Source organism: Cavia porcellus, unplaced genomic scaffold (genome assembly GCF_034190915.1).
Source record: "Cavia porcellus strain 051 isolate PalLab524CR breed Dunkin Hartley unplaced genomic scaffold, mCavPor4.1 scaffold_13, whole genome shotgun sequence".
Classification (NCBI taxonomy): Eukaryota; Metazoa; Chordata; class Mammalia; order Rodentia; family Caviidae; genus Cavia; species Cavia porcellus.
In genome coordinates this window covers 24,108,335-24,134,762 of record NW_026947496.1, presented here as the reverse complement: position 1 = coordinate 24,134,762, position 26,428 = coordinate 24,108,335, and the positions used below count along the sequence as shown (strand labels likewise).

Here is a 26,428-nt window from a genome sequence, read left to right as displayed (position 1 = left end):
TCACAATGTTTGAGATAGTCTGTACAGAATAAAAGAAAACTAATCTTTGGGTAACAAAGCCTCATTAGGAGAAGTAGCTGCTGGAGTGGGCACACGGAGGGTTTATGACTCCTACTGCATGATTACAAATGCAATGAGCTTGAAGTCAGTTCGGTATTTCTGGGGGAAGCTGGAAGTAGTTGTAGGGAACATTGCTTCATCATAAATAGAGAAAAAAAATACCCTAACCAACACTGTGCCTTACTTATATAGAACTTTTAGTTCTAAATCATTTTCAGACACGTATTATCCCATATTCTCCCCCTAGACATCACAGCGGAGAAGCTACTGACAGCTGGGTTTTCGGTGCTACTGGACCACAGACTATCTGAAGTGAAAAATGTCTCACCCATACTTTCATGAAGCCACATTTAGATTCTAGGTCTAATTTCAACAGATATCAGCACAGTGAAGCTTCAGTTACAGCGGACAGATCATTTGTCAAGAATGGAAAAAGCCAAGATGCCAGAGCAGTTGTATTGGGAGGATGGGAAGCAAGAAGTGCAAGTATATTTTCAAGGAAATGTAGAGAAAAGCTGCTCACAGAGACAGCAGAGTTCAGCTGTAAGCCTTGGGCATAAGGGAAAGTCGGGTTAGCCGAGGCCAGGCCAGGACTTCAGGGTCACAGGCTCCAGGGGTCAGCCCTGGTGTGGCCACAATTCCAGAGTAAAGCGAGGTGGTGATGGGGTGGATATCATCAGTGGGGAGCCTGGGAACGTGGTAGATGTTACACTGGTAACTACAGACATGAGAAACATGCTAAACAAATAGTATCATTTACCTTTTAATTGAAAAGAAATCTTTTTAGAAAAAAATATATACAGAAGATAGTTTCTCTTAGTTCCTACTATTGTCTGGACAATATTTCATGCCTGTATCTTCCACTCTGAATAACTATCACAGAGATAGATAATAATACATGATGAATTAATTGTTGTTCTCCTACTAGCCTGTGTTGAAACTGTTTTATTATTATTATTGTTATTTTTGCTTTAAAAAATCCTTTCAGGCTTTCACAAAATTAAGAGTGTCACTACTCAGTAAACGCAAGAAGTCTCGGATTAGGTGACTTCTATTGTATAATACAACACTGGGTAATGTGGACTGATAAATAAGTGAAGGATAAAGCAATTTTTAAAATAACAGCCTATAAAATTCATTTGTCCTGTACTTACACTAGTAAGTGTAAGTGCATAAAAGGTGGGGTAAAGAACTTAAGGTATAAAAACAAACAACGACCACCCCGCCAATTAATTACACTGCATGTGCGAAATTCACTAAGCATTTGATTATTTAAATTCTAGGGTAGTAGTTCAGCACAGCTATTGTGAGATATTTTAAATTATAATTTCAAATGGACTCATTGTCACAGACCTCTGGGTCCATTTTACACACAAAATCAATATACCACTACTAATAAATAGGATTACTTTCCCGAGGCTCCCACTGGGAGCTCAACGGGCCTTGTGTTTGGGAGGCAATGTCAAAGTTCTCTCCAAAGGAAATCACTTTCCTGATGCTCACCCTCAGAACCAATAGTCAGCACCACACAGAATGTGAATCTAGAGGGACCCAGCTGAGGGAAAGGGAAGGCTGAGCCCTCTGGCTGACGTCTTCAGACAAACGTAAACCAGGCTCTCGTTCAGGTCCTTCCATGCAGCTAAGCACTTCTGGGTCCACCAGACCTCCGTTTCTCCCCCAGAGAGCGAACACCAGAAGGTAGAAAACTCGCAGGGTCCTCTACATGGCCTCTCTGGTTAACCCTTAATGTTTAGAGTTGTGTTATCTTTGTGCCTCCATCTCTTGGGATCCAGAGGGCACTGATTCCAGGACACTCCAACCTAGATAACAAAAGCTGAGATGCTCAAGCAGTATTTTTGTATACCCTACATAATCCTCCTGTGTTACTTTAAAACATTTCTAGACTATAATACTAATATGGTTTTTATGGAAGTAGTTATTATAATGCATTGTTTGGAGAGTAACAAAGTAAATTACTTGTGCAATTTTGGATCCTTGGTTGGTTGAATCCAGATGTAAAACACAAATATAGAAGGCTGTCCTCCAAATCACAACTGGACCCACCTCTAACAGAACAGAGGGTTAAACAGTGTATGGCACACCCTCCCATCGCATTAAGGTTTCCACTGTGGTCCCACCTTGACTCACATCTTAAATCTGAACAAATCTCTTTGCTCAATTGTTTCAACCCTTGGTCCCCTGTGTGTAACTCCTTAGATCTCGTTAGGGCTTCCACTTTACACCATAAAAACTCTACTGTGTCAATGTCACCTGCAGGACATGGAGAAACACTGGTAACCCATCCTGACAGTGGCCTGGCCAGGTCCTGTGAGGACTCCATGCATCTGGTACAACTGTTAAGAGCAGTTCCAAAATACCTGGACTGGGGCTGGAATCCAGGTTCTACTGATGTCCAAAAATGTAGCCTTGGATAAATTACTCAACTACTAAGTCTCACTTTTCTAATCAAGAGAAGAGGATGTTGGCACCAACCCTGAAGGGTAGCTGTATTTGATGAAATAATAAAACTGTAAAATGGTTACTGCCATTCCCAGTGCACAAAAACACCCAATAAGCATAGGCAGTCACTAACTGTAAGTGTCCTAAATTCAATAGAGGGTGGAAAAGAGAAGCTGTTACCTGTAAAACTGTGAAAACTATAATTCTAATGAAAAGTACGACCAGGTGGACTTTCCCTATTCATAGTAAAATATACCATAAAGGTACTGTATATGAAGCAGTATGCTATTTCCTTAGAGAGAGACCAAGTTATCAGCAGAATCCCAAAGGTCCAGACATCATCAAAATAGATGCACCTGCCTTTACAGGCAGCCACATACATAGTTTAATATGATTTCAAATTCATGATAACAGGCTGTACCATTCAATAAATGGCACTCATATAAATGGCTGCCCATTTGGGAAAAAAAAAAAAGCCAGACCTCTAACACACCCCTGTGCATGTACATACACATCCTCTTCCAAGGAGGTTAAAGATCAAAATAATAAAATTATGAATCCAGGAGAAGAAAATTTAAAAGAATATTGCTTTAATTTGGGGGTTAGGAAAGGCATTTTAAAAGCAAGCCACCAAACTCATAAACTGTGAAGGTTGTAATTTTATGTATATAAAAATGAATGAAATGTCTGCAGAGAGAAACAGATCATAGATAAAATAAAAATGACAGCCAAGGAAAGAAATATTTACTATCACACACATACTCTATCAAAAACCTAGTATCTAAAATTCATTAAGAGTTCTAGTAACTCAATAAGTAAAGGATAAATACCCTCGCAAGCAAAAAATGGTAAATCTTAAAAGTAATTTAGAGAAATGCAAAGCAGGGCAGACACTTATATTTACTAATCTGTATCTTTCATTATTTGTAAAACAGTACAACCACACCCACCTCCTAGGAAGTTTAAATTAGTGAACTGTATCTAAAGTGTTTAAAACTATTCTGACACAGAGACAGTCAAGTAAATGTTAGCCACCAACAGTAGCAGCAGTGGTGATGGCAGCAGTAACAATTAAGGACACACAAAAATAAGATACCATCTAGCATCACTAGCAAACCCACCATGAGCAAAACTGCAGAAGGGTTATCCAGCAGAAGGGTCTGGGAACACAGCACCTGATGCAGCGGTGGTGGAAATATGAACCAGTCTGGACTGTTTTTGGAGAATGATGAGACCTCCCAAATACGGATCGACCATCATTTTAATATATGTGTCCTATGACACAAAAAAATGTGTACTCCACGTGCCATACAGCAAGGTTTAGATCAACGACAGACCACATATACAGCACTTCTCCTGTAAGATTCTAACGGAGCTGAAAAATGCCTATTCCTGGTGGCATCACCACTGTCCTAATGTCTTAACATGAGGAATTACATGTTTGTGGTGGTCTTGGTGTAAACACACCTACTGCACTGACAGTCATACAAAGTGTGCATGCAGGCACAATTACAGACCGTACATAAACAACTGCGTTACTGATTTCTGTACTTTTTAATGGTTATTTTAGAGCCCTCCTACTTATTAAAGGAAGGTTTGCCTCATTGTGCAAACAGCACCTCAGACCTTCCGTTCACTGAGTTTCTGGATGGCTCAGGAGGTCACAGTGAGTGACTGACCTAACACTTTTAAGTTTATGTACGTACATGCTGTGGTTCGCATCTGATGATGAAATGTGCCCAACGGCATGTCGCAGAGTGTGTCTTCATCAGCAGGGGACACATGGCTATTCACGGATGTCCAATGTGGCACTGTTTGTAAATGCAACAGTTGCCATTAGGAACAACAGACATGACCAGTGGCTGGGATATCTAAATACACTCTGGCATGTCCCCACGAGGTGGTATTGCAGAGAACGAGTACCAATATGCACTGATAGGGAAAAAGGTCTAATACCATGCTAATAAGTAAAACTTAAACGATCCGTACTTTTTTGCATCTGTCCTTTCATATAAAATATGCATCTTCAAACGGATATGAAAGAGAAAGGCCAAGCTGTTATCATGGTTACCTCAGAAGGAAGCAGAAGTAAGTAGAAATGAAAAGAGTACTTTTACTTTTTCAGGAATTTTTTTTTTTTTTAAAGAAAGGCAACAAAGTCACTGACTTTGACTCCTGGAGTCATGAAATGGGACCTGAGCAAAAGACAGGGTCCACGTGCTCTTTAAAATGCCTGCAGAACTCCTGTCTTTGCGGGTCCACCCTGGAGAAAACCCATCACAGCTGGAGGACACTAACAGGATCATTCAACTCATTTATTCTGACTCTGCTCAGACCGATTTCTGCAATTGTCCACTTGGCAGTTATAGTCCTCAGAGTAAATGAGTAAGCATGCACTCTTATCAGCCCTCAGAACCCTAACACGGAGTAGTTCCCCAGACCAATACATCCAAATTCTGAATCTGATCCTGCAAACTTGCCCACTCCCCAACCCTGCAAGATGGCTCCAGAGTACAAAAGTTGCAGACCTAGTGTGCCTGAAACAATAGACTTTTACCACTACCATCATGCCTGGCTGTTTTAACACTACTATTCATTTATTACAGAAAAAAAATGAAAAGCAAAACTCAGGAGAAGGCAAACTTGTCACCTTCCCTATCCAATGTGACACCACAAGACCAATCTGACAAATATGGATGAACTCAACTTCACAGACAGGACTGCTCTATTCTGGAGTCTATTAGTCTGTCAATCAGAAGGGAGGCCCACACCTTGGTCACCAGAACTGGCTTTGGCAAGGATGACGAGCTGGGTCATCTTAGGTGAGGGTGTCTGCAGGCCACACCCCAGCCATTCTTACTATACAGAGCAGCAAACTGAAAACCAGAGAAGCTGATTCTAACACTCCGAAGCAAGGCAGGAAGCAAGAAATGAGCACTGCTGGCCTTCCTTTTCCAACCTCTATAATATAATCAACCACAAATGGCAAACTTATAACTGTCACTGTGACCATAAGTTGTTTGGGCTGAAGATGGACAGAAAAAGAGAGGAAATGGCCACCAAAGGACAGGGAGACATTTTTAAAGAACCAAGACTAGTCTAAATCTGGGCCATAACAAACCTTTCTAATCTTGCATATGCATGTTTAAGACAGTCTTTTCTCAAAAGCATCTACCACGTGGCCCCAAACATGCCTTCCAAAATGGTGGTGATTCATGTTTGTAAATTAAAAATAATTGCTATAAATGGACAGGTTACTTGTAAGTAACCCAGGTTTGGGGATAGAACATTTCTGACACTCTAATTGAAGGTTTAAAAAAAAACTTACATCATCATAAAAAAGAGGACAGCTATTTTTTAAAGTTTATTTAATTACGCATTTTTAAAATAAAGGTTTTAGCTAGCAAGACTTTTATGACTTTGTTTCTAATTTATATGATACTTATTCATACTCAACTTGTGAATAGCTTGAATTTCTTTTCTTTCACAAAGAAGTGTGGTATTCATTTGATGGTCACACTGCTTTTTATAACACATCGGGATGGGGCAGCAATGTCACTAACACTTATTTATCCAGTGGTTCCTCCACGTCCAGTTCCAGGCTGGATATTTTTTTTGTGGTCTCCCATTTTATTTACTCCTCATAGTATCTTTAAATACCCAAACTACCAGACACGTAGGACTACCATTTCATGTCCAGGTAATTTGACTAATGATAGAAAGATTTTTATTGGTGCTAGATAAGAAGATAAAATAAAGAGAGGGAATTAAAAAAAGAAAAATGACAAGTAAACATGTCAGAGGTCTTTGGGTAACAGGAGAAGGCAGTGTCCTTGTTCCTCAGGTGATGAAATTTCTTATGTGCTGTGCTATGGTGACAAGGGACTCTCCTGGCTGCAACCCCCAAGAACGGGGAGATGGCTGGCCCAACGAAGACAGCAAAAGCTGTTGCCAGCCTGAGCACATCTGCAAATACTGTTAATATGATAACCGCATAGTCTGCATACTATGGCTGACAACACCCCAGCACTGCATTCCACTTAAAACAGTGGGGTTTGCTGAGGTCTTTCTTTCCCCCAACACTGTCACCCAGAATGGCTTGGGAACCATACTACTGTCCCCACCACCAGACTTTCTGACTCAGTAGTCTAGGGTCCCACATGAAAACCTGCATTTCTGACAAGCTCCTAAGGGATGCTGCTGGTCCTATGCCACACACGTATTCAGGGAACTATTGTTCTAAAAAAACAAAACCAATGCAAACACAAAAAGAAGACCAGAACCCAGCAAAGACTAGAACTGGGTATTTATGTATCACATGGCAAAATTTTCAGCAATGAGGACAAAGGCAGGGAATTTTGTATTCACACTGCTGTATCCCAGCACTAGAAGGGTGGCTGGGCACATGCTAGGTGTTTTGTACAGGGTCAGCATACTCCACGTATAAAACTGTGACAAGGGGAATGAGTGACCAAGAAAAGAAGTTCCAGTGATAAAGGGAATGACTGCTAATTGCTGAACTGCCCTAAAAGGGAAACTCAACTTAATGACAGTGACAATAATACAGATGATACAGTCTCAGAGTGCTGAGCACAGGCTGGGCTGGAGCACTACTGCTTACGGTTCTCACAAAACCCTGAGCAGTAAAAACTACAATCTTTCCCATCTACCAGGAAAGGAAGCAGGACTCAGAGGGAGGACGATGCATCCAAGTCCCCAGAGTGATGAAGCTAGGACTGGAAATAAGCTGAGAAGTTGGTCCTGAGCAGAAGGTCTCGCTTACTCATGGTAAGCCAGAGTCCATGGTAAATGCAGAACTTCCTTCCCTGAACTGCAGACTTTGATCCTTTCTTCTCCAAGTTACAGAGAGGACTCTTGCAGCCAATTAATATTGTGCCTGACCATGAAACAGACAGGGTGTCAGCCCACCACACAGAACATGTTTTTACTCTGAGTGGCAGCAGTGAATTAACAGCTCTGGGTTTCTATCGGGGTAGCGAAGCATCCCAAAATTCAAACCCAGTTATTAAAAACCATCTGCTTTTAAAATTTATTATTTATTTTTAAGACGAAAGTCTCACTATGTGGGTTGGGCTGGCCTTCAACTTCCTCATTGCTGGGTTTCTATACATGGACCATGATGCCCAGCAAAATCCTAATTTGTTTTTCCTTTTTTGTGGCACTGAATATCACATTCAGAGCCTTGTGCATGCTAGACAAATGCTGTACACCACTGAGCCACACCCCAGCCCTTATGCCATATTTCAAAATGCAATTATATATTATATATAGAAGATACATATGATTCCTTATTTCTGCCTTCTGTTCAATGTCTAGTTCAGTGTTTCACAGTTGGTGATTTTGCCCCCAAGGGATATTTGGCGATACCTGGAGACAATTTTGACTCACATCTAGGGTTCATGTTGTCACCTAAATATGGAAGCCAGATACACCGCTTAAATTCCTACCTAGACAGCCCTCTGCCATCTGGCCAAAACATCAATAAGTGCTGAAGCCCTGCTCAATTTTAAACTTCATAAGTCAATTTCGTCTTCTCACCAAGTTTGGGTGCCTAAGAAACTTCACCAATATTCTCTTAAGAATTTCCAGTGTCTTTTACCTTGTCTTAGTTATTGGCAAATGCTTTATTGCCCATCTGCTAACAAACAGCCGGAAGGATACCAGAACCACTACCAAATCTCCCAGGGTACCAGAAACTACACACAAAGAGAGTGTTCAACTGATGCTGTCCAATACTGTAGAGCATAAAAATGCAGAGGGTGCAGATTGCACAGACACCCACCATTTGCTACCTTGGGGCTGGAGGCCACCAAGGTACACTAAGTGCATTCCCTATAAACATTATCTCATTTAATCCTTTCCAACAGCAAAGGAGACAAGATCACTATTTTAGGTAACTGCAGATCATAGATGTAATTTGTGAAAGGTCACACGCTGCTAAGTGGCAATACATGTTTGTAGGGACAGAGCGCCAAGCACCACACTCCCCTTCTATACACAACCACCGAGTCATGGGTCTTCCTGGCTGAAAACCTGCCTCCTTAAGACAATTCCCAGAAACAGAGTATTTGAGATGCTAACAAAGAAAACAGCAACAGGGAAGGTTGGAAACTTTGCCACTTATTAATGTGATCATCACAAGCTTTGTCACCCTATATAACAATAAAATCACTCAATTCTAGAGAATGACACAAACAGGCTTCAAAGCAGTTACTTATGTAAGTCAATTATAAAGACATTTAGAACTTAGGTGGCTCTCTCATCCAGAAGAATACCCAAAGACTATTTATAAATGTTAATGGGATAGTGCTTAAAAAAATAAATTTAAGATTTTTGTTTTTGCCATCAGCAAAATCTGAGAGCCTAAGAAATTATTGTGAAGAGGGCCATGTTGGTTCGGGACATAATTATGTGACCTTTCTTTATGCACAGTTCCCTCCAGCTGGCTCTTTGCTTTGAGAGGCTGCAAACCACAGGACTTTGTCAAAGAAGGTAACAACCAAGCAGACCTGGTAAAGCACGTAATAAATAGCATCTGATGGTTCGTCTCTGGGAGTCTTGACAATATTGATCCCCCCTCCCAAATCAACCTGATGAATTTGTCTCGTTTTCACATTACAGAGGAAGAAGTGAAAATGATGAAAAGGTTTCTGGGCTACCACATTAAATTTTTTCCCCTGAAAGCAAAGGAGACCAGTTCTTGGCCTGGTGTTTTGCATCAGGACCTCCACCTCAACCTCAAAGTCACATTTCTAGGGCGCAGGCCCAGCCCTTTGGAAGGCCTGAAGGCCCGCAGTGTCACCTACAACCCCATTACTCTGCCCAACCAGCCATACTGCACACACAGACAGCACACAGCTCATCCTCAGCCACTGTTCAGCCCAGGACTGGAAAGAGATCTCACAATTCTCTTCTCCGATGTCCCTTGCTTCCATCCTGCCTCTTTATGCCCTCACTGTCACATCCTGCTCACACAGTCACCAGCTCTGCAACATCCAATAATAACTGGTGTGCCCTGGTCCTTTCCCCAGGCATGTTTCTGACTTTTTGCCTACTTTGTTCATTATCACTACCCAAAAGGCCCAAAATATAAGAGAATGGAAAGGTAACTAAACCACACAAAGCATCCTGCTGATGCTGGTGCCTGGCCTACAAGAAACGTGCCCGCTTTAAGCTCCTTAGATTTCTCCACCACTTGGCCATCCCTTCCTGTTTCACCGCCTGTGTTTTGTGTAACAGATCTTTGGATGGCTTGCCTTGGCAATGACCTGGAAACTCAGAAGTTGGTACCACAAGAGTCCCTGCAGTCTACTGGACTATTCTCTATAGTCAAGGAAAAGTTACCCTGAGCATTGTGCACATGGATCCTGCAGAAGGCTCGTGCCCTCACCTGAACAATCAATTCAAGAACCTTTTGCTGTGCTCAGCGCCCTAGAGCAATGCTCCCCCATGTTTCAGAGCAGATCTAGATGCTTCTGTGACTGAGGAGGGGGATGAGGCCGGGATGAGGCCTTGCAATCTGTATCTGGACAAGTGCTACTCAGGCAATTCTTATTACAGCGTGAGCATCCCTAATTCAAAAATCTGAAAGGTTTCAAACTTCGATAGCTTTTGGATATCAACATGTCCCCCTAAGTAGGGGACATGCACAAAATTATTATAAAGTATATAAAAGTATCCACAAATTATGTGTCTAAGGTATATATATAAGCAAATGCTGTATTTAGCCTTGGGTTCCATTCCATTCACTGTGTGTCTGAAATGTCTTCAACTCTGAAAAACATTTGAAACCTGAAATGTTTCTGGTCCAAAGTACTTCGGATAAGGTACGTTCCAACCTACATCAAGTAAAACACTAGACTATTTCTTTTTGATAGGTATCTTGCATTCCCAGTAGAATGCCTGAGACCACGGATCATAAAAACTGGGAATAAGCTGGACTCAGGCTTCCTAGGTTTAATTTTGGTTGCCCCACTTGGTAAGCCCCAAGCCAGTCCCTTAACCCCTGGCTGTCTGCTTTCTCCTGTGTAGAAGGATGACAATAATACCCACTTCATAGGTTGTTATATAGATAATGTGCTAATGCGAGGAAAGCACTTAGTTTAGTGCCCTCGATGCATGTGGGCACTCGATAAACATTAGCTATTATTATCCCATAGACCAGACACTGCTGAGTGGCAGCCCTTAAGCCAAATGTGGCCTAGAGACCTATTTTGTTTGGCTTGCACATTTTCCTTTTTAATTGAGCCAACATCTAAAAACTGGTAGATTTCTGGGATTTTGAGACGGTTGAAGACCTGGCAACACAGAGGGCCTGCTTTCTTTTCCTTCTGGCAGCCGCTGCCTGGGGCAAGGTCCCACAGCCCCTTTTGATGACACACTTCTCTGGGCAAATACGGCAGCCTCCACTTCCCGCCTGGTGCCTGTACAAAAGTGATCCTGACTCTAGATGGATTTCACCAATGTACCCTAACACTCTTACTCCCTCTTACAGACTGCAGTCCAGCTGGACCCTCCCATACTCATGTGAACCTCTTTTCTACGTCTCTGCCCTGGCTTCTGCTTCCCCAGCCAGGACCGCTTCCCTCTGCACCTAGCTAAAGATTCCAATGGAGGGTGCACACTAAAATCACCTGGGACACTACAAAGACAATCCCTTTACTTGGATCCCTTTTGAGATTCTAATTAGTCTGGGTGGGGCCTCGTACCAGTATGTTTTAGAAGTGCCTGAAGAATTCCAGTGTGTACCCTGTTGTGCTCTAAGATAGGCAACCATGGGAACCACAGCCTCCCTCTTCTCAAGGCCCCATTGGAGTCTGGCGACTCTCACCTGCTCCTCTGGTACTTCCTGTCAGCACTGTACAACTGAGGGCTAGATGAGTCTTGTTTTCTTCCTGACTCCTGTTTAGTCTTGCTTGAGGATCCATGTGTGTTTAAAGCTTGCCTCCCCAGACTGTAAATGCAAGCGTGGGCGAATCACACCTCACACTCCTTTTGCATCCCCAAGAGTAAATGGGGTGCCGAGCATCACGGCAGGTGTCTAATGAAAACACCTCTTCACAAGTAACTGCGAGTCTATGATGGAGAAGGCATTGCACATGATGAAAGGGCCAGGCTGATTTCTCAGTGTACAGGTTTGGAGAAGAAAGTCAAGAATGCAAGACAGTAAGACAAGGCAGACTGTGATGCCCTACAGGAAAGCAATCACCACCCAGGGAAGGAGGGTGAAGGAGAACAGGAGCCGAGATCCATGGGAGAAACCTAAAACCACCTTGGACGCTGTGCCATGTGGCACCCAAGCTGGAAGACTGGGAAGCAAAAAGGGGAAAGGCAAGACTGCTTCGTACCCCCAGTGCCAGGAAGCGGTTGCAATTTATCTGTTAAGTTTTGGCAGCATCCACGGAGGGCTGTAAGTCTCAGCCTCCTATGAGCCAGGCAGAAGTGAGAGGAACTAACAGGACATTTAAAAGAAGAGAACGCTGGGCTTCGTAGCACATGCCTGTGATCCCAGCACCCAGGGAGGCCAAGGCAGACTGCAACTCTGACTTCAGCCTGGACATTTAGCAACTTGAGACCCTATCTTACTTGAAAACGAAAATTCTTAAAACGGGCTGGCCACAAAGTTCAGTCGGAAGGTCCCAAAGGTCCTGAGTTCAATCTCCAGCATAGTACCAGTAATAACCACAAAGGAGAGAGAAGGATACAACAAAAGCAGAAGGAGATACAAAGAAAGAGAGAGAGGCCCAGAACAGCCCCACTGTCAACCCCCAGTTAGCCAGGGTGTAGGAACCCTGCCATCCTCATTACTACCAGCCAGTCCTTAGCAATGGTTCACTGTACAGAGGTGAAATTATGTTAACAGTGCAATGCATGTTAATAGTGCCATTTTGTTAACACATTTAATCACAGAAATAAAGCCTTTATTCATGACACTATTACTACTGATCGTCCTATTATAGTAAGCAGCTTCCTCTGTTCTCTCTTCCAAGTCAATGGACAGCTAGCTTATAAAGAAATACCACCACCTCAGAAAGATCTCAATAGCTGCATTAGAGAAAACTTGTCCCCACAGGTCATACATGGTTCCTGCCTCCCACTGCTATATGGTCATTTCAGACAGGAGCAACTGGCCTGAAATGAACACTGAAGCCAGTAGAGAAAAGGAATCACAAAAACACAGCTCAAAAGGCGGCCAAGGAAAAGTGATTCCATTGGTATCTACACTCACATGCCAAGCGTTGCCTACACACTTTATTAGGAACTCATTTAATCTTCCCACCCTTGTGATTACCCCAAAAGTAGATACGGAGGAAATCGAAACACAAGTCAAATGGAGCAGTAGGGGCACAGTCAGATCCCAACAGCCACTCGGCAGCTCATCACTTGACCTTATGCCAGCTAGTCTTCATTCTGCCTTTCAGTGAGGAGTGTAGATTTTATAGACAAGTGATCAAAAACTGTGACAAATGTTTACACTAAAAATTATTATATTAAGACATTGCCATCAACTCACCTCAAATCACTTGCTTTAAACACACTTATCTGTTTGTTCTTGCCACTTTCTGAAGCAGTTCTGGAAGTCCTCTTTCCTGAGTGTCTTTACTAAATGTGATCAAAAATAGTGAATACTATGCCTATCTAAAGCTATTCAATCAAGCTCGAAAAAACATTGTATATATGCCCTTGTCCATCTTATTCACTGGCCCAGCATGGTGTGACTTCTGGCTCTTCCCCCAAGTCAAAATGATCATAATAAAAGGTAAATGTTTTGAATCCATTCAGGACAAAGCAGCCATAACAGCACAACTAATGGCTCCTACTTGAGTCTGCTGTTTCCAAGGAGCTTGGATGTGGAAGGGTTGGAAGAGGAAGGGATGGCCTAGGGCTCAAGTATGGGCAAGGGCAGGGAAGTGACATCTACAGGCCTGAGTTCACTGCCTATGGCTCCCAAGTCCCGAGCCACCTTTTTCAGGGTCATGAAACATAGAGCAGGAAATGGGCTTTCTCAGCTGTCAGATGCAAGCAGGGACAGGGTAGCCAGGCAGAGCTGGCCAAGGGCATTTGACTCCCCCACACAGCCTCCACCCGCCAAAAATCTTCCCAAGGAAATCCGCTTCCCTGATTACTCTCATCAGTTGTAACTTACTGCTCACAGGGTCATTAGGCTCCATCTATGGAGGGCCCTTGTTTGGTTGGTGTCTTAAAGTTAGGACATGTAAAGTTAGGCATGAGTTACAGCCATGTTGGATTCTGTTTCATTTGCAGGCTTTAGGGCTTAAAGCAATTCTATTTTTAAGCTTTCTCAGTTCCACAAGTAAAATAAGGCATTTTAAGGAAATTAGTTCTGGTTTTTAGGTGTTGATGACTTCCTTTGAAAGAGTTAACTGATCAGCTGCTACACTAAACCAGAAGTCTTCCTGAAGCCAACCACAAAGGAAGAGCACCTTGGTCAATGTTACCGGGCAAAGACCCGGGGCCCTCTGAAAAAGCACAAGTCATTCAGGATGTGCACAGCCCAGGACAAACCTCCAGTGCCAGAGCTGCACCCCTCCCCTCTCCTGAGAAAGTTTCACAAACCTCTTTCTTACATTCTATTCTGTATGAAGTGCATGTTCCACATTCTGGGTAATAGAAATGTCATAGCCTCAGAAAAAGTCAACTTTGCAAATATGAAATAAAGTTTCAAAAATACTATCATGACTTTATGTGATCAGCCATTCTTTTCATTTTTAAATTTCTTTCCTCTTAATATCTAATGTGGCCCTGCTTATTTTGTATCTTTGGGAATTAGTTGCTGGCTCACAGTGCTCCAAGGACATTTCTTTTAAGTGTACATTAAAAAAATAAAAGCGTAACCACTATCGACAGAAATCCAAAAGGTATTCTATACATCCTATTTTTCCCATGCAGGGCACATAAGACGGCTTCTTCTAAGAATATGTCTCCAATTTCAATCCAGGCTTTGCCACCAGCTACCCTGTGACCTTGGACAAGTAATTTAACTGCATTAGGCCTCAATTTCCTTGCTGGCAAAGAGGGTTGGGTAAACAAGGGTAGTGGCCACTTTGTAGCTCTCAAATGTTGGTTCTAAGATCATCACAGCCCACCAGCCCATGCTAACTTGCAGGACTGTTCTTTGGGCCCTGGAAGGTTCTAAGAATGTTAAGAATGTCTTGACACTACAAATGGCCTTATTTTGGCTATGGTAACAGAAAGCAGATGAAGGTCAATTGTTCTTTTCATCACCTCCCTAGTTCTATCAGCTGTCAATCCTCACTGCGATCAACTTCAAGCTGACATGTATCCCTTTCCTTAAAATTATACTGTATTCTACTGTGGTGGCCCTAAGACTGACCCCATGATGCTTGGGGTGAAGGTGAAAACTTATTCTTTATGTTGTAGGGGAGAGTGAAGCAAAAGTCTGAAGAGAAAATAGACCAGTTTCTCTCTTACTGAAGTTAAAGGCACTTGTGCTAGATAATTCCAAACCCACCACACCAGGCTCCTGTCCACCACCTCAGTTGCTTTTCTGTATCGCTAGAACAACTTGTTTGTGTGTAAGATGTATTTTCCCAGTCACTCTTCAAAGCCTGACAAGATCAGGGGAGGAGGAAGGAGATACATTAGTGGTTTCCTATATTTACTGTTTTCCCAGTTATCTTTGTGTCTTAGTCCCATAAAAACCGATGAGCAGAAAAAATGCTCTTTAGCAATTGTAGATAGACTCTTGAACACTATTTTTAAATTGCACATGCATCAAACCACATACTTACTACCTCCAAGAATTCAGGGAAGTTCCCCTCTAAGAAACAAAGTGAAACAGCATTTGATAAGAATTGAAATTTATCCTCTCCACTTTGCACTATTTGTGGGCATTTCACAGGAATCTAGGAGGGTTTTGGAAGTGATGAGCATAGGCAACTGAATACAACTCACTCTAATTAAAAGTATTATTTAGAACTGGATGGTTAAGAGAGATAGGGAGTTAGTTTGCTTTAAAAAAATGAATGTAACTGGTCATACAAACTGTATTTATTAATCAGGTTAAGTTAGAAAATGAGTCAGAAAATTAAGTTAAATACACAAAGCTATTTTGAAGTCCTTTGGAAAAGGGTAAAAGATATGGGTGGTATGTCTCAGAAGACAGCAATGAAGAACAGAAGGGTTAGCTGGGCATGGTGGTGAATGCCTATAATGCTAGCACTCTGAGAGGCTGAGGCAGAAGGACCTCAAGTTCAAGGTCAATCTGAGCAGCTTAACTTCTTAGTGTGACTCTATTTCACAAATTATAAAAGGCTGGGGGATATAACTCAGTGCAAAAGCCCTAGGTTCAATCACCAAAACAAAAAAACCCCAAAAACGTTAAAGGAAAACTACTGCTTTGTATCTGTGAAACCACAATCAAAGCCCCTTCACCCCAGTCTTTCAATGTCCAGGTGTCAGTCACATCTAAGCTCAGAGTATTATTTTCTGCTTTCAAGTTAGCTTTACACTGACCAACATTAATCTCAGAATCCACCCTTCCAAGTATTACACACACAGGTGTGATTTACAGAAAAACAAAAATCCTTTCCTGTTTGCAAGCTTGAGTGTTTCTAACCACAGTGTCTCAGTTTAGGGTGCTTTGCTTTGGGGGATGATTAGGGTGGTACCCTTGGTACTGATTATTGGGGAGCTATTTGTACCCCAGTCTGGGTATTGCATTATATTAAAACTTCCACTTTGGGGTATACAGTGTCTAAAAATTCTGTCCTAGCTTCAACTTGGCATCAACCCTGTATCTCAGCAGAAGCAAGATTATGGAGTATGGCACCACAGGAGCTTGGCATTTTTCTTCTTTTATACTTGTGCAGGGAAAGAGACCCTGCTGAAATAGCACCTATGGTTCCTCCATTCTCAGACGAAAATTTCAAGCATTAAGGGTTCATTCTCAAAGTATAATCAGCAGGTTGCTATGACTGGATTAAATTTAAGCTGATGTGACAGGCCACTGCTTCTTACATTAATAGATCCCAAATTTTCTGGAAGAATGAAATGATTTTGGCTTCTTTCTAGAAAAAAAATGAGGTTGAAAGTGAAGCTTCATCTGCTCCAGTAAATAGCACTTCTGACAAGGGTTTCTTTGGAATTCATCCATTTCCAACAGTCTCATCACCTATAACTGAATTTATGTAGTGCACGTCTGTGATGTGGTAAAGATTGAGACTTCAGTTCTAACAAAAGCCACTAAGCATAAACTGCACCCAAATGTTGGCAGGGCCATGGAATCATGGGAGGAATGGAACTCATGCAAAAAAGTGAGGACGAGTTGACCTAAATTTGTCACAATCCGAAACACATGCTCAGGCAGCTCAGCACTGCCATTTATACAGGCAGGTCTTACAGAGGTGCCCCTTGGTTTCCCCCTGGAGGATAACCATGTTTTAAGTATTCCAAAATCCAAGTTAATTTGGAGTAAATAATTAAGCACATAACACTCTAGAAAACTTTTCACCATTCTGCCCTTTATGTAAACAAAGGGACAGGATGCATGTGGTCTTCCACCATTTAAGTTATAAAAAAATTCCATCTCTGGATACTAATTTTATTAGGCAAGGAAACCAGTTGTGAGAGATTAGGTTATTTGCCTAAGATCAGACAACTTGTAAATGACAGAAGAGACTATACAGCTATTAAAAAGGTGAGGAATTTGATCCTAGTTAAGTTCTTAGATGTTCTTGAGACAGAACTTGGAAACAGAAACAGATGAATCTGCAACTCTGGCCACCTGAAGAATTCTCTTCTTGGATAGTGTTTAGATGGTCTTAACCTTGTTCAGCCAATCATAGATAGCTATTCCATCCTGTTGAGCCTGCTTAGGGAAAGAATATCAGTAAAATTCCAAGACTTAAATAGAAATCTAATATAATTTTGATAGCAATAACAAAAATCAATACTCAGGACTTTGCATGCATTGAATAAATTTCCTATCTCTCCCCAGAAGATACAGCTCTTAAAACCATAGATTAATCAGTGATTAAGCATACATTGCAATTATATGTATAACTACTTAAGAATACATACACACATACATAGAGTTTTTATAATAAAAAATACTTTGTGAGCCTACAAATTCAAAAATAAGATTCTTAGAATTATAACTTCATGGCAAGGAGTATAAAGTTTTGAAACAACTTGGAACATGGTGAAGGCAATTTTTGTTTATAGTTTAACTATAGAAAGTCTTGGAGACCTATCCCTACAAGCATGCTAAGATTTTTTTTTTAAATTTAGTGGTCTCACAATTTCCTACTATCAACCCCTCCCCCTCCGCATGGGATCGAATTCAGGAAGTCTGTCAATAGCTACTTGTTTTAGGTTAGTTTTATGGTATAGTAACAGGACTGTGTGTGGAGAATATATCGTGAAAATATGTCCAAGCATGTTTAGATCAAGTCAGTAAGAGTACTTAATTCTAATAAGAGTGGAGCACTTTTGTGACTGAGAACCCTGCGCACGGGCTACTGTATGTGTAAGTAGGTACAGTACTCGGGTTTCCCCCCTGCTGGCAGACCCTAGTCACTAAAAAACCAAGAGCTTCTTTGAGACTATATCACACATTCCCAGCAAACAGCCCTGGAGCTGGAAAGCAGTTAAAATCCAATCCGGGGAAAAATGAGGATTAGGAAGGAAATAAAAAATTTTAATTATCCCCACTCCCACTCTTTTTCCCGAGTGCTGCCTATGCTACAGACTTTCTCAGATACCCTCCTCCTGCAAAAATCTTGATTCTGCAAAAATAAAATATAATAAACCCATTTGGGGCAGAGATATGGTGAGGTCCACGACTGGTCCTATCAAGCCACCGTTCATCTGCCTGAGTCCGGTCTGGTCCTAGCCTCGTTCGGGCCAAAGCTCACCACGAGGGTGAAGACCAGGAGGTATGGAGGAGGGGAAGGCAGGAGAAAAGGAGAAAGGGGGAGACCTCCGGGCCACACTTCTTTCCAGCACCAACAAAAAGAGAAGCCATATACTGACCTAAATCATCCCTCAAAGACGCTTAATAAATTACAGGGACAAAGGGAGGGGGTAGCCGGTGGCCTGGGAACCCCACGGACACCCTACCCTCTGACCCGCCCCCTCCCCCTCCAGCACAAGGGAAGGAAGACAGAAAACAGAGCTCAACTCGGCCATTGGCGAGAAGCCCCCTCCGGTTTTCAATCGCCCATCCATCAGCCCCCTAGAAAAAATATACATAAACACCCTACCCACCCCCCTGGGGCGGCCACTCCCGCCCCGGAGCTCCCGGTCCCGGAGGCCAGGGCATTTACTTAGTTGGATTTTTCTTGCTTACTCATTTCCCTCGAGCACCCAACCCCCCGTTCCCACTCCAAAACCCCGCTCAGCCGCCTACCCTGCTGGCCCCGGCCCCCCCGGGACGGGCCCCGCGCCCACGGCCCCCGCGCTGTCCCGGTCACTCACCTGCTGCTGTAAGGGCATTTCCGAAGGCAGCCTGGCTCCGGGGCAGTGGGGGGCCAGCGGGAGAGGGGGCCCGGAGGGCCGAGCAGACCGGCGGCGCCGGGCGCGGGCGGGCGCCGGTGCGGGGGGGTGGGGACGGGAGAGGGAGGGTGGCGGTGCCGGGGGCGGGTGCGAGGGCGCCGGGACCGTCCCAGGCCAGGGAGCCGGCGAGCAGGAGGAAGTGGGTGCCCCCCTCTCCCCCTCCAGCGCCCCCTCCCGCCGCCGCCGCCGCCTCCCCAGTCACAGGCGCGTCCTCCGCGCACGTGTGCGAAACGTCACCGGCGGGTCCCGGAGAGAGGGACAGACCCGGGCTGCGGGACGGGAGCCCGGCTGCCCCCGCCCTGCGTCGCCGGGGGGCGGAGAGGGGGGCAGGGCGGGGAAGCGGGGGCCCGGGAAGAGGCGGGTCAAGGGCAGGCCCGGGGCCCGGCGAGGAAGGCCCGGGCGCGCGGGCCACGCGGCCGCTTCGGGATGCGCCCAGGCCGGGGCAGGAACCCCCGGGCCGCGCGGCCCGGACAGCCCCCGCCCCAGCGTGCCCCCAGCTCCTCGCCGCGTCCCCGCCACCCGGCTACCCCCGGTGCCTTTGTTGCTGGGAGCCCCAGGTCCCCCGGTGTGTCTGTCCAGCGCAGGTCCTGCGCTCCGAGCACGCCCCAGGGACCCCCGGCCACTTGGAGGCGTCCAAGGCCAGCCGGAGGGGGAGGGGGCGAGCACCTAGGCAATTCTCGCAGTTCGCACACCCTGGAGACCCCCCCCAGTCACCGATCACCGTTCCCTCCCCCACCCCTTCTCCATCCGGGGCGTGACCCCTTCCTACGCCCAAGAAAGAGGAAGCTTCGAGTTGGAGGGGAGGGGAGAGTGGGGGTAGGGAAAAGTGCAAGAAAAGAACCCGGAGACCCCGAAAAGTTTCGGAGTGTCAAGCGTGCCTCGCGCCGGGCGGAATGCCGCTGCCCAGCGCTCCAGACTGGACCCCCAGACCCTCTCGGGGCCGGGGATAGCGCGCGAGTCTAACAATAAGCCCTCGCCGGGCGCCAGCAGGCTCTGTGCGTCCGAGGCCCGCGCGCTCGACCTGACACCCCCCACCCCGCGCAGTGCAGCCCACCTCCCGCCCGAGCAGGGGCGCAGGAGAGGGGATTACCGGAGGCCCGCCGCCGCCGCGTCCCAGTGCTGGTAGCTGCTGCAGCAGCCCGGCTCTGCCCGAGGGTCCGTGCGGCGTGGTGTAGAGCAGGCTGCCGGCCGTCGGCTCCGCGCCGGGGGCGCTGGGGAGGAGGGGGCCGGCAGCAGCCGCGCCGCTGGGGAGGGAGGAGGAGCAGGAGGTGGTGGACGTGTTCGTAGTGAGGATCTGGATGTATGCGCCCGGGCCGGCGGCGGTGGCGAAGCCGGGGCTGGCTAGCAGTGCCCTTTTGTCCATGGAAGCTGCAGCGGCGGCGGCGACAACAGCCGCCCCCTCCCCACCCCCGGCGGTCACCAGGTACTGCTCCAGGGCGGGCTGGATCCCCTTTCTCATCTCTCGTTCCTGCTCTTTTTAGTGTTACGGTGTATTAATGTATTGCTTTCAATTTCTTTATTATTTGCAGTCGGAGTTTCCAAGTCTCTCCTTCTCTCCCCGCCCGACGCTTCCGAGCCCCCTCTCTCTCTCTTTTCTTTTTATTTTTCCGCACCTCACAGGCCCCGGGGCCAAAAATAATCGGGGATCTGGAGAGAGGAGGGTCCCGGCCGCACGGATATCAGGCCCCGAGAGGGGATGGAGGCGTCGGGGGCAGCCGATGCAACGGATTGCGAGGCGGCGGCGGCAGCCTGGGTGCTGCGGCCGGCAGCTGAAAAATGGCTCCAGGAAGCTGCTGCTGACAATGAATGAAGGGATACGGTTTACGCGCCAAGGTCCTCCCGCGAAACTCAGATTTCCCGCCGGCTTTTCAAACCATATTTGCATATCCCCTCCCCTCAACCCGCCGAGGACCGTTCCCACAGCCCATTGGGTCTCTGCTTCCTTACTTCATCCCCAATCGTGGCATAGGGCCGCAACTGGTTAGTTTTCATTGGCTCCCGTGTACCGTGGTTACCGGGGCGACAGGGTCCCTATTTGCATAGGCTATCTTAATTGGCTAGGAGCAAAGCATGGTTTTTTTTTTCATTTCTCCCACGGAAGACCACGCCTGGTTCAGGCCCCGCCCCCGTCCCGCCCGCGGGGGCCGGCGATACTGACCTGGACAAGGACTCGGCACCCCGCAGACTCAGCGTTGATCTGATGTGGAGAGCAAGTTTCGCTTTTGTAAATTGTCAAGGTGACTAAGCGGACACTCTCAGGAACTGTCTTTCCTTTGGCCAGTCAATCGATGAGAAAGTCCAAGAGACTCCCTTACATATATGCCAAAGGCAAGTTGGACTATGAGCACGATGCCTGGCAGGTTGAAACTGAACCCTTTAAATCATAGGTTTCTCCCTTTCTGAAATCCAACCAATGCGGCGACGAGAGCTGATCCCCAGCCCGACCCTGATAGACAGAAGCATGTGGGCAGACAGAAACGTGGGGGCAGGAGGTTGGACTGACGCGATTGCGGGCACCGTCTGGTTAGCATTTCAGATCATTTCTGGTAGCTTCATTATTAGCCTGGATTGGGTTTAAATAAAAATTAACTCTTGTCGAATGACCATTAGTGTTGGTTGTAGTCCAGCAGGCAAACGTTTTCTCTGGCCCCGAAACATCCAGGCCGGTTAATCAGGGTTAACCTAGACTGATCTGCGAGTTTCTAATCCGCCAACCAGTAATCCAAAGGACAGGCTTTCTGGATGACGTGGTGCTTCCAGTGCATGCGCCCGGCGAACCACCACGGTACATCCTGGGTCTCCTAGGAAGTCCTCCAGCTGGAAGTAAACACGGCAACTCTAATTCAGTCTAACATATCTTCAGAGAGGTTGTTTGGTTTTGGATTTTTTATGAATTAGGAATTAGTATCAGGAAAATATTATGAAGTTACCGTCACAGTGATTTCTACATTGGTGCAATTATTCAAGGGTCTCTTGTGAAAATTTCACTTGTCAGACTTAGCAGGAACAGAGACCCCTACAGGACTGAGGGGAAAGGTGTAGATATTAAAACCAGGACTTCATTTAAAGTTCCAGTCCCAGAGAATTGTGCATAAATAAATGTAACGTGCCAGGCATATAGCAGGTGTTCAGTAAGTAGCAGCTATTTGAGACTCTACTTATTTGCACACTCATGCTTAGTAGTTCTTTGTAATCTAGTCTGACTCTCAGCCTCTAATCTTCCTAGAGTCCCTGGATGTCCACTTGAGGAACAGTTTAGCTTTATCCCAGAGTACAAGTGTAGTCTGGGTTAGTAGGGATTACATAATCCTGCCTCAAAAACTCAAGTGACATAAAGTCAGTGCTGCCATTCATCCCACTCCAATCTGCTCATCCACTAGTGACCACCTTCTGTCTGGTTTCTAATCTGACCCCTCCTCACTTTCCCTAGAACACAAGTTCTAGTGCTGGAACCACACTGTCTCACCAACCACACCCCCTCCTTTGGTTTTGCTTTGCCAATCAGGCAGCTGTTTCTCCCAGAATTAGCCCATGTGGTTGGTTGAATCATGGCCACCCAAAAGATATGTCTACATCTTAATTTGTGGAACCTGCGGTTGTATGTGACTTCATTTGGGAAAGGGGGATCTTGCAACTGTTAAAAATCTTAAGATCATTCTGGATTATCAAGAGGTGAGTTATAAATCCAATGGCAAGTGTCCATGTAAGAGAAAATCAGAGAAAAGGAGAAAACCATGTGAAGATGGAAACAAAGCTTGGAGTGAGCCACCATAAGACTAGGCACACTGATAGCCAACAGAAGCTGGAAGAGGCAAGGAACAGAATCTTGTATTCTTTAGAAAATGGAGCTCTGCCAAAACTTTAATTCTGGGCTTCTGACATCAAAGTATGTGACAGAATAAATTTCTATTGTTTTAAGCTACCCAGTTTGTGCTAATTTGCATAGCAGCCTGGGAAATTAATACAACCCCTGGTCAGGCTACTTTTTATCCTTAACCTTCAAACCTCTCAGCTTCTGCTCATCTCATTTTTATTTCTGCCAAAGTACGATTCCTCACTGGATACCAATGACAATAATTGCCAGTGTCAGACATAGTCTGTTGGCAATTTTCAGATTATTACTTGGTGACCACAAGGTACACATTCAGCCAAGGAGCTTGAGAAAATGCAGGTTCCTGAGATGCCATCTGGACTTAACCAGAATTCTTTCAGGCAGAGACCAAAAATCTGTATTTGACAGGTTCATCAGGGTAATTCTTTTGAGTGCTGGGAACTGGGGCCAGATTGCCAGATACCTTTGGACTTCTTCCATTCCACTTTTCCTTGCTACAGCTAGAACTGACATCCTGGACCGAAAGCCTTGCTAAATTTCTGGGTTCATACACATCCTTATTTCTATATACATACAATACATATATGAGTATATACAATACATATATACAATATATATATGAGTATATACAATACATATATGAGTATATACAATACATATATGAGTATATGCATGTTATCTATATAAAGTTTAACATAATCTCTATCACTGTCCACTTTCAATTTAGAAACTAAGACTATGCCAACATTCATAAAAGCAACAAAAGATTTAACAGTTCTTTGAAAATTTAATGTTGAGTTCTGAGATAGAAAATTATAGGTTTAGGTGATTAAGGAAGTTGCACATAAATGCAGCAAAAGTCTACATTGTGCCTTTCACTTATTTAAGTTTAATCTGGTTGCCTTATCAGATTTGGAATATACAGTTTTAAATTTTAGGGTCTGGAGAAGATAGTTCAGGTTGGAGTTCAAGGTTTTTTGTATGACATTTCACTTCGTTGTCCGCAAGGAAATAGCATTGTGTTTCACTTTCCTGGTTTGGAAGCAAGAAGAGTGTGCTCTTAAGCCATCATCACTTCAGACACTAATAAGATTTCTGAGTGTATATCGTAGAAAATTGACCATTATGGTTATCATAGGTAGTGGTGTAGATGTCAATATAGGGTTTCTTGTCTTCAGCTCTTTGACTAAAAGGTACTGTTTGGACAAAACTTGGTGTTTTCAAATATATCTATGAAAAATTTCTGAGCTATAACACTGTGTTCAATCATATCTAAATTCACTTCTCTGGGTGAGATCCAAAATCTGCATTCTATTGCATACAAGCATCCATCACTAGCAAACTCTGCACTGTAACTTAACTTCTTTGGAAATTATGACATAAAAAACTCTCTCCCTAGCATCTATCATGCAACTCATGTTACCATTATTAGCATAACTTTATTTAGACTATCCTGTGAATTGGGATTACCTCTTTTTTTTTTTTGGTACAGGGGATTGAACTCATGACTGCGCTTGCAAGGCAGGTGTTTATGCCACTGAGCTAAATCCCCACCCCAGAATTACCTTTTACTGAAGTTGTTTCAGTTAACAAATAATGCTGTCAGAAAAAAATGCACTGGATGGGAAAGAAAGATATTGCTCAAAAGTATGTGTTTCCTTGCCTATTTGAAATATCTATTGCAACAACAACAACCACAAAGAAAAAAATCAGATAAAGAAAATCAAATTATTATGGTTTAATGGGTTATCATAAAGCAAGTGCCCATGTAATTATGCAGGGCCAGAAAAGGAGCTTTGCCTGTACCTGGAAGTCCTTTTCATGTATCTCATTTTGAACACAATTTCTCCCCTGCCATCAAAAGTAACTACTAGCCTGACATTTATAGTCTTCACTTCCTTGTGTTTCTTCAAAGTTTTATCACCCAAATTTGCATGTCTAAGAACCACAGTTTAGTCTGGCCCACTTGCAAAATGTCAGTATGTCTTTTAAGTATCTTAGTCTGTGGTGGCTGATCTGTTCCTTTTATTTATCTTAAAGAATGTAGTAAGTTGCGTGGTAGCCCCAACCCCAAGATACGTCTATCAGAACCTATGAATTTGACTTTATTTAGAAAACAGGATGTTTTCAGAATAATTAAGGTAAGATCAACCAAGATGGGAGTGGGCCCTAATCTGATGTCAAGAGACATTATAAAAGAAGACAGTGGGAGCAGAGTAAAGTGATAAGATCTACAAACCACAGTTACCAAGGGTTACCAAGGTTCACTAGAAGCCAGTCAGAGGGAACCAAGCCTGAGACACCTTGACTTTGGACTTCTATCCTCCAGAACTGTGAAAGAATACCTTTTATTCTTACCTCCTCTTCCTCCCTTGCTTCTTCTTTTTTACTCTTCTTCCCTCTTTTCTTTCTCCTCTTCCTCCTCCTCCTTCTCCTCCTCCTGCTCTTTCTTCCTCTCTCTCTTTCTCCCCCCTCTCTCTCCGTGTCTCCCTCTTTCCCTTTCTCCCTCTCCTTCTCTCAGAGATGGAACCCAAGGGCACTCTACTGTTGAGTTACATTCCTAGCCCTTTTCTATATTTTTCATTTTGAGACAGCATCTTACTGAGTTGCCCAGGCTAGCCTCAAGCTTGAGTTCCTCCTGCCTCAGCCTCCCGAGCAGCTAGGATTCTAAGCATGTGCCATTCATTGAACCTTGCTTGTCTTGGTCCATTTTGATTCCACTCCCAGCAGTTTCTACTCTATGTAGTACTCCTTGTAAAGGGCGTTCCAGGGGTCAGTTCTGAGAGAAAACTATGCTATCCTGGGTATTCATACTTTCTAGCCTCAATCCTTTGATCTCACCTGCCATTGGAGGACAACACCCCCACACCCCAGCTTTAAAGGCCATCCTCACATCTATCACTGGCACCCAGGGGAGTTTTGTCAGCTATCTGGGGTTCGCCTGGTCTTAGGACCTGTAGGTACTATCCAGTTCCTCCCTCTATCCCCACACGTTGCTGCTGTTGAATTTTTTCTTACTGTTAGAGGAATGCTTCTTTGGAGACAAGTATGGTGCTCCATGTAAAGGGGCAGAAATAATTGTAAATAACTCAGCAGGGGAGATTTCTTGTATTCCTCATTTATGTTTTCACTTCTGTGATCTTTAAAACACTCACTGCACTTGTATTTGGATAGCAGTTGTGATCTAACAATTTTATAAGTGTATGCTCTCCATTTGAAAGTCTGGTTATTGATCATTTGATGCAATGAAGCAATTTTCCATCGTCACAGCACCAGTAATAAACAGATACACTAAATCCTTTTCCCAGAACTTGGCTTTCTACCCCTCTTGTGTAGCCTGTTTTCCTTCCAGTGGAAATGTGTTTCTTAGATTCGGGCTTTTAGGACTTTAACATTCAAGATTTAGTCTTTGAATTTGTGCTTTTTGGGGTTTTAGACTTTAGAGATTTTGGTCTTTCAGGATTTCAACCTTTGGGATTGTGTCTTTCTGGATTACTGGAGAGTGGACATGTAGAC

General features: G+C 44.3%; 1 protein-coding gene across 4 annotated transcripts in view; it reads right to left on the bottom strand.

The window, feature by feature from the left end:
• Positions 1-21,143, bottom strand: part of E2f3 (E2F transcription factor 3) — a 75,934-nt gene extending 54,791 nt beyond the window's left edge. For 2 of the 4 annotated variants that reach the window (XM_063259945.1, XM_063259946.1), the window contains exon 1: positions 19,003-19,127. In XM_063259945.1, the coding sequence (XP_063116015.1) occupies positions 19,003-19,020 (18 nt within the window). In that variant the 5' untranslated portion in view covers positions 19,021-19,127. Of the gene's footprint in view, positions 1-19,002; positions 19,128-20,170 lie in introns of those variants that run through there. The other 2 variants (XM_013151391.3, XM_003468764.5) reach the window with 2 other exon arrangements.
• Between the last annotated feature and the right edge of the window lie 5,285 nt (positions 21,144-26,428).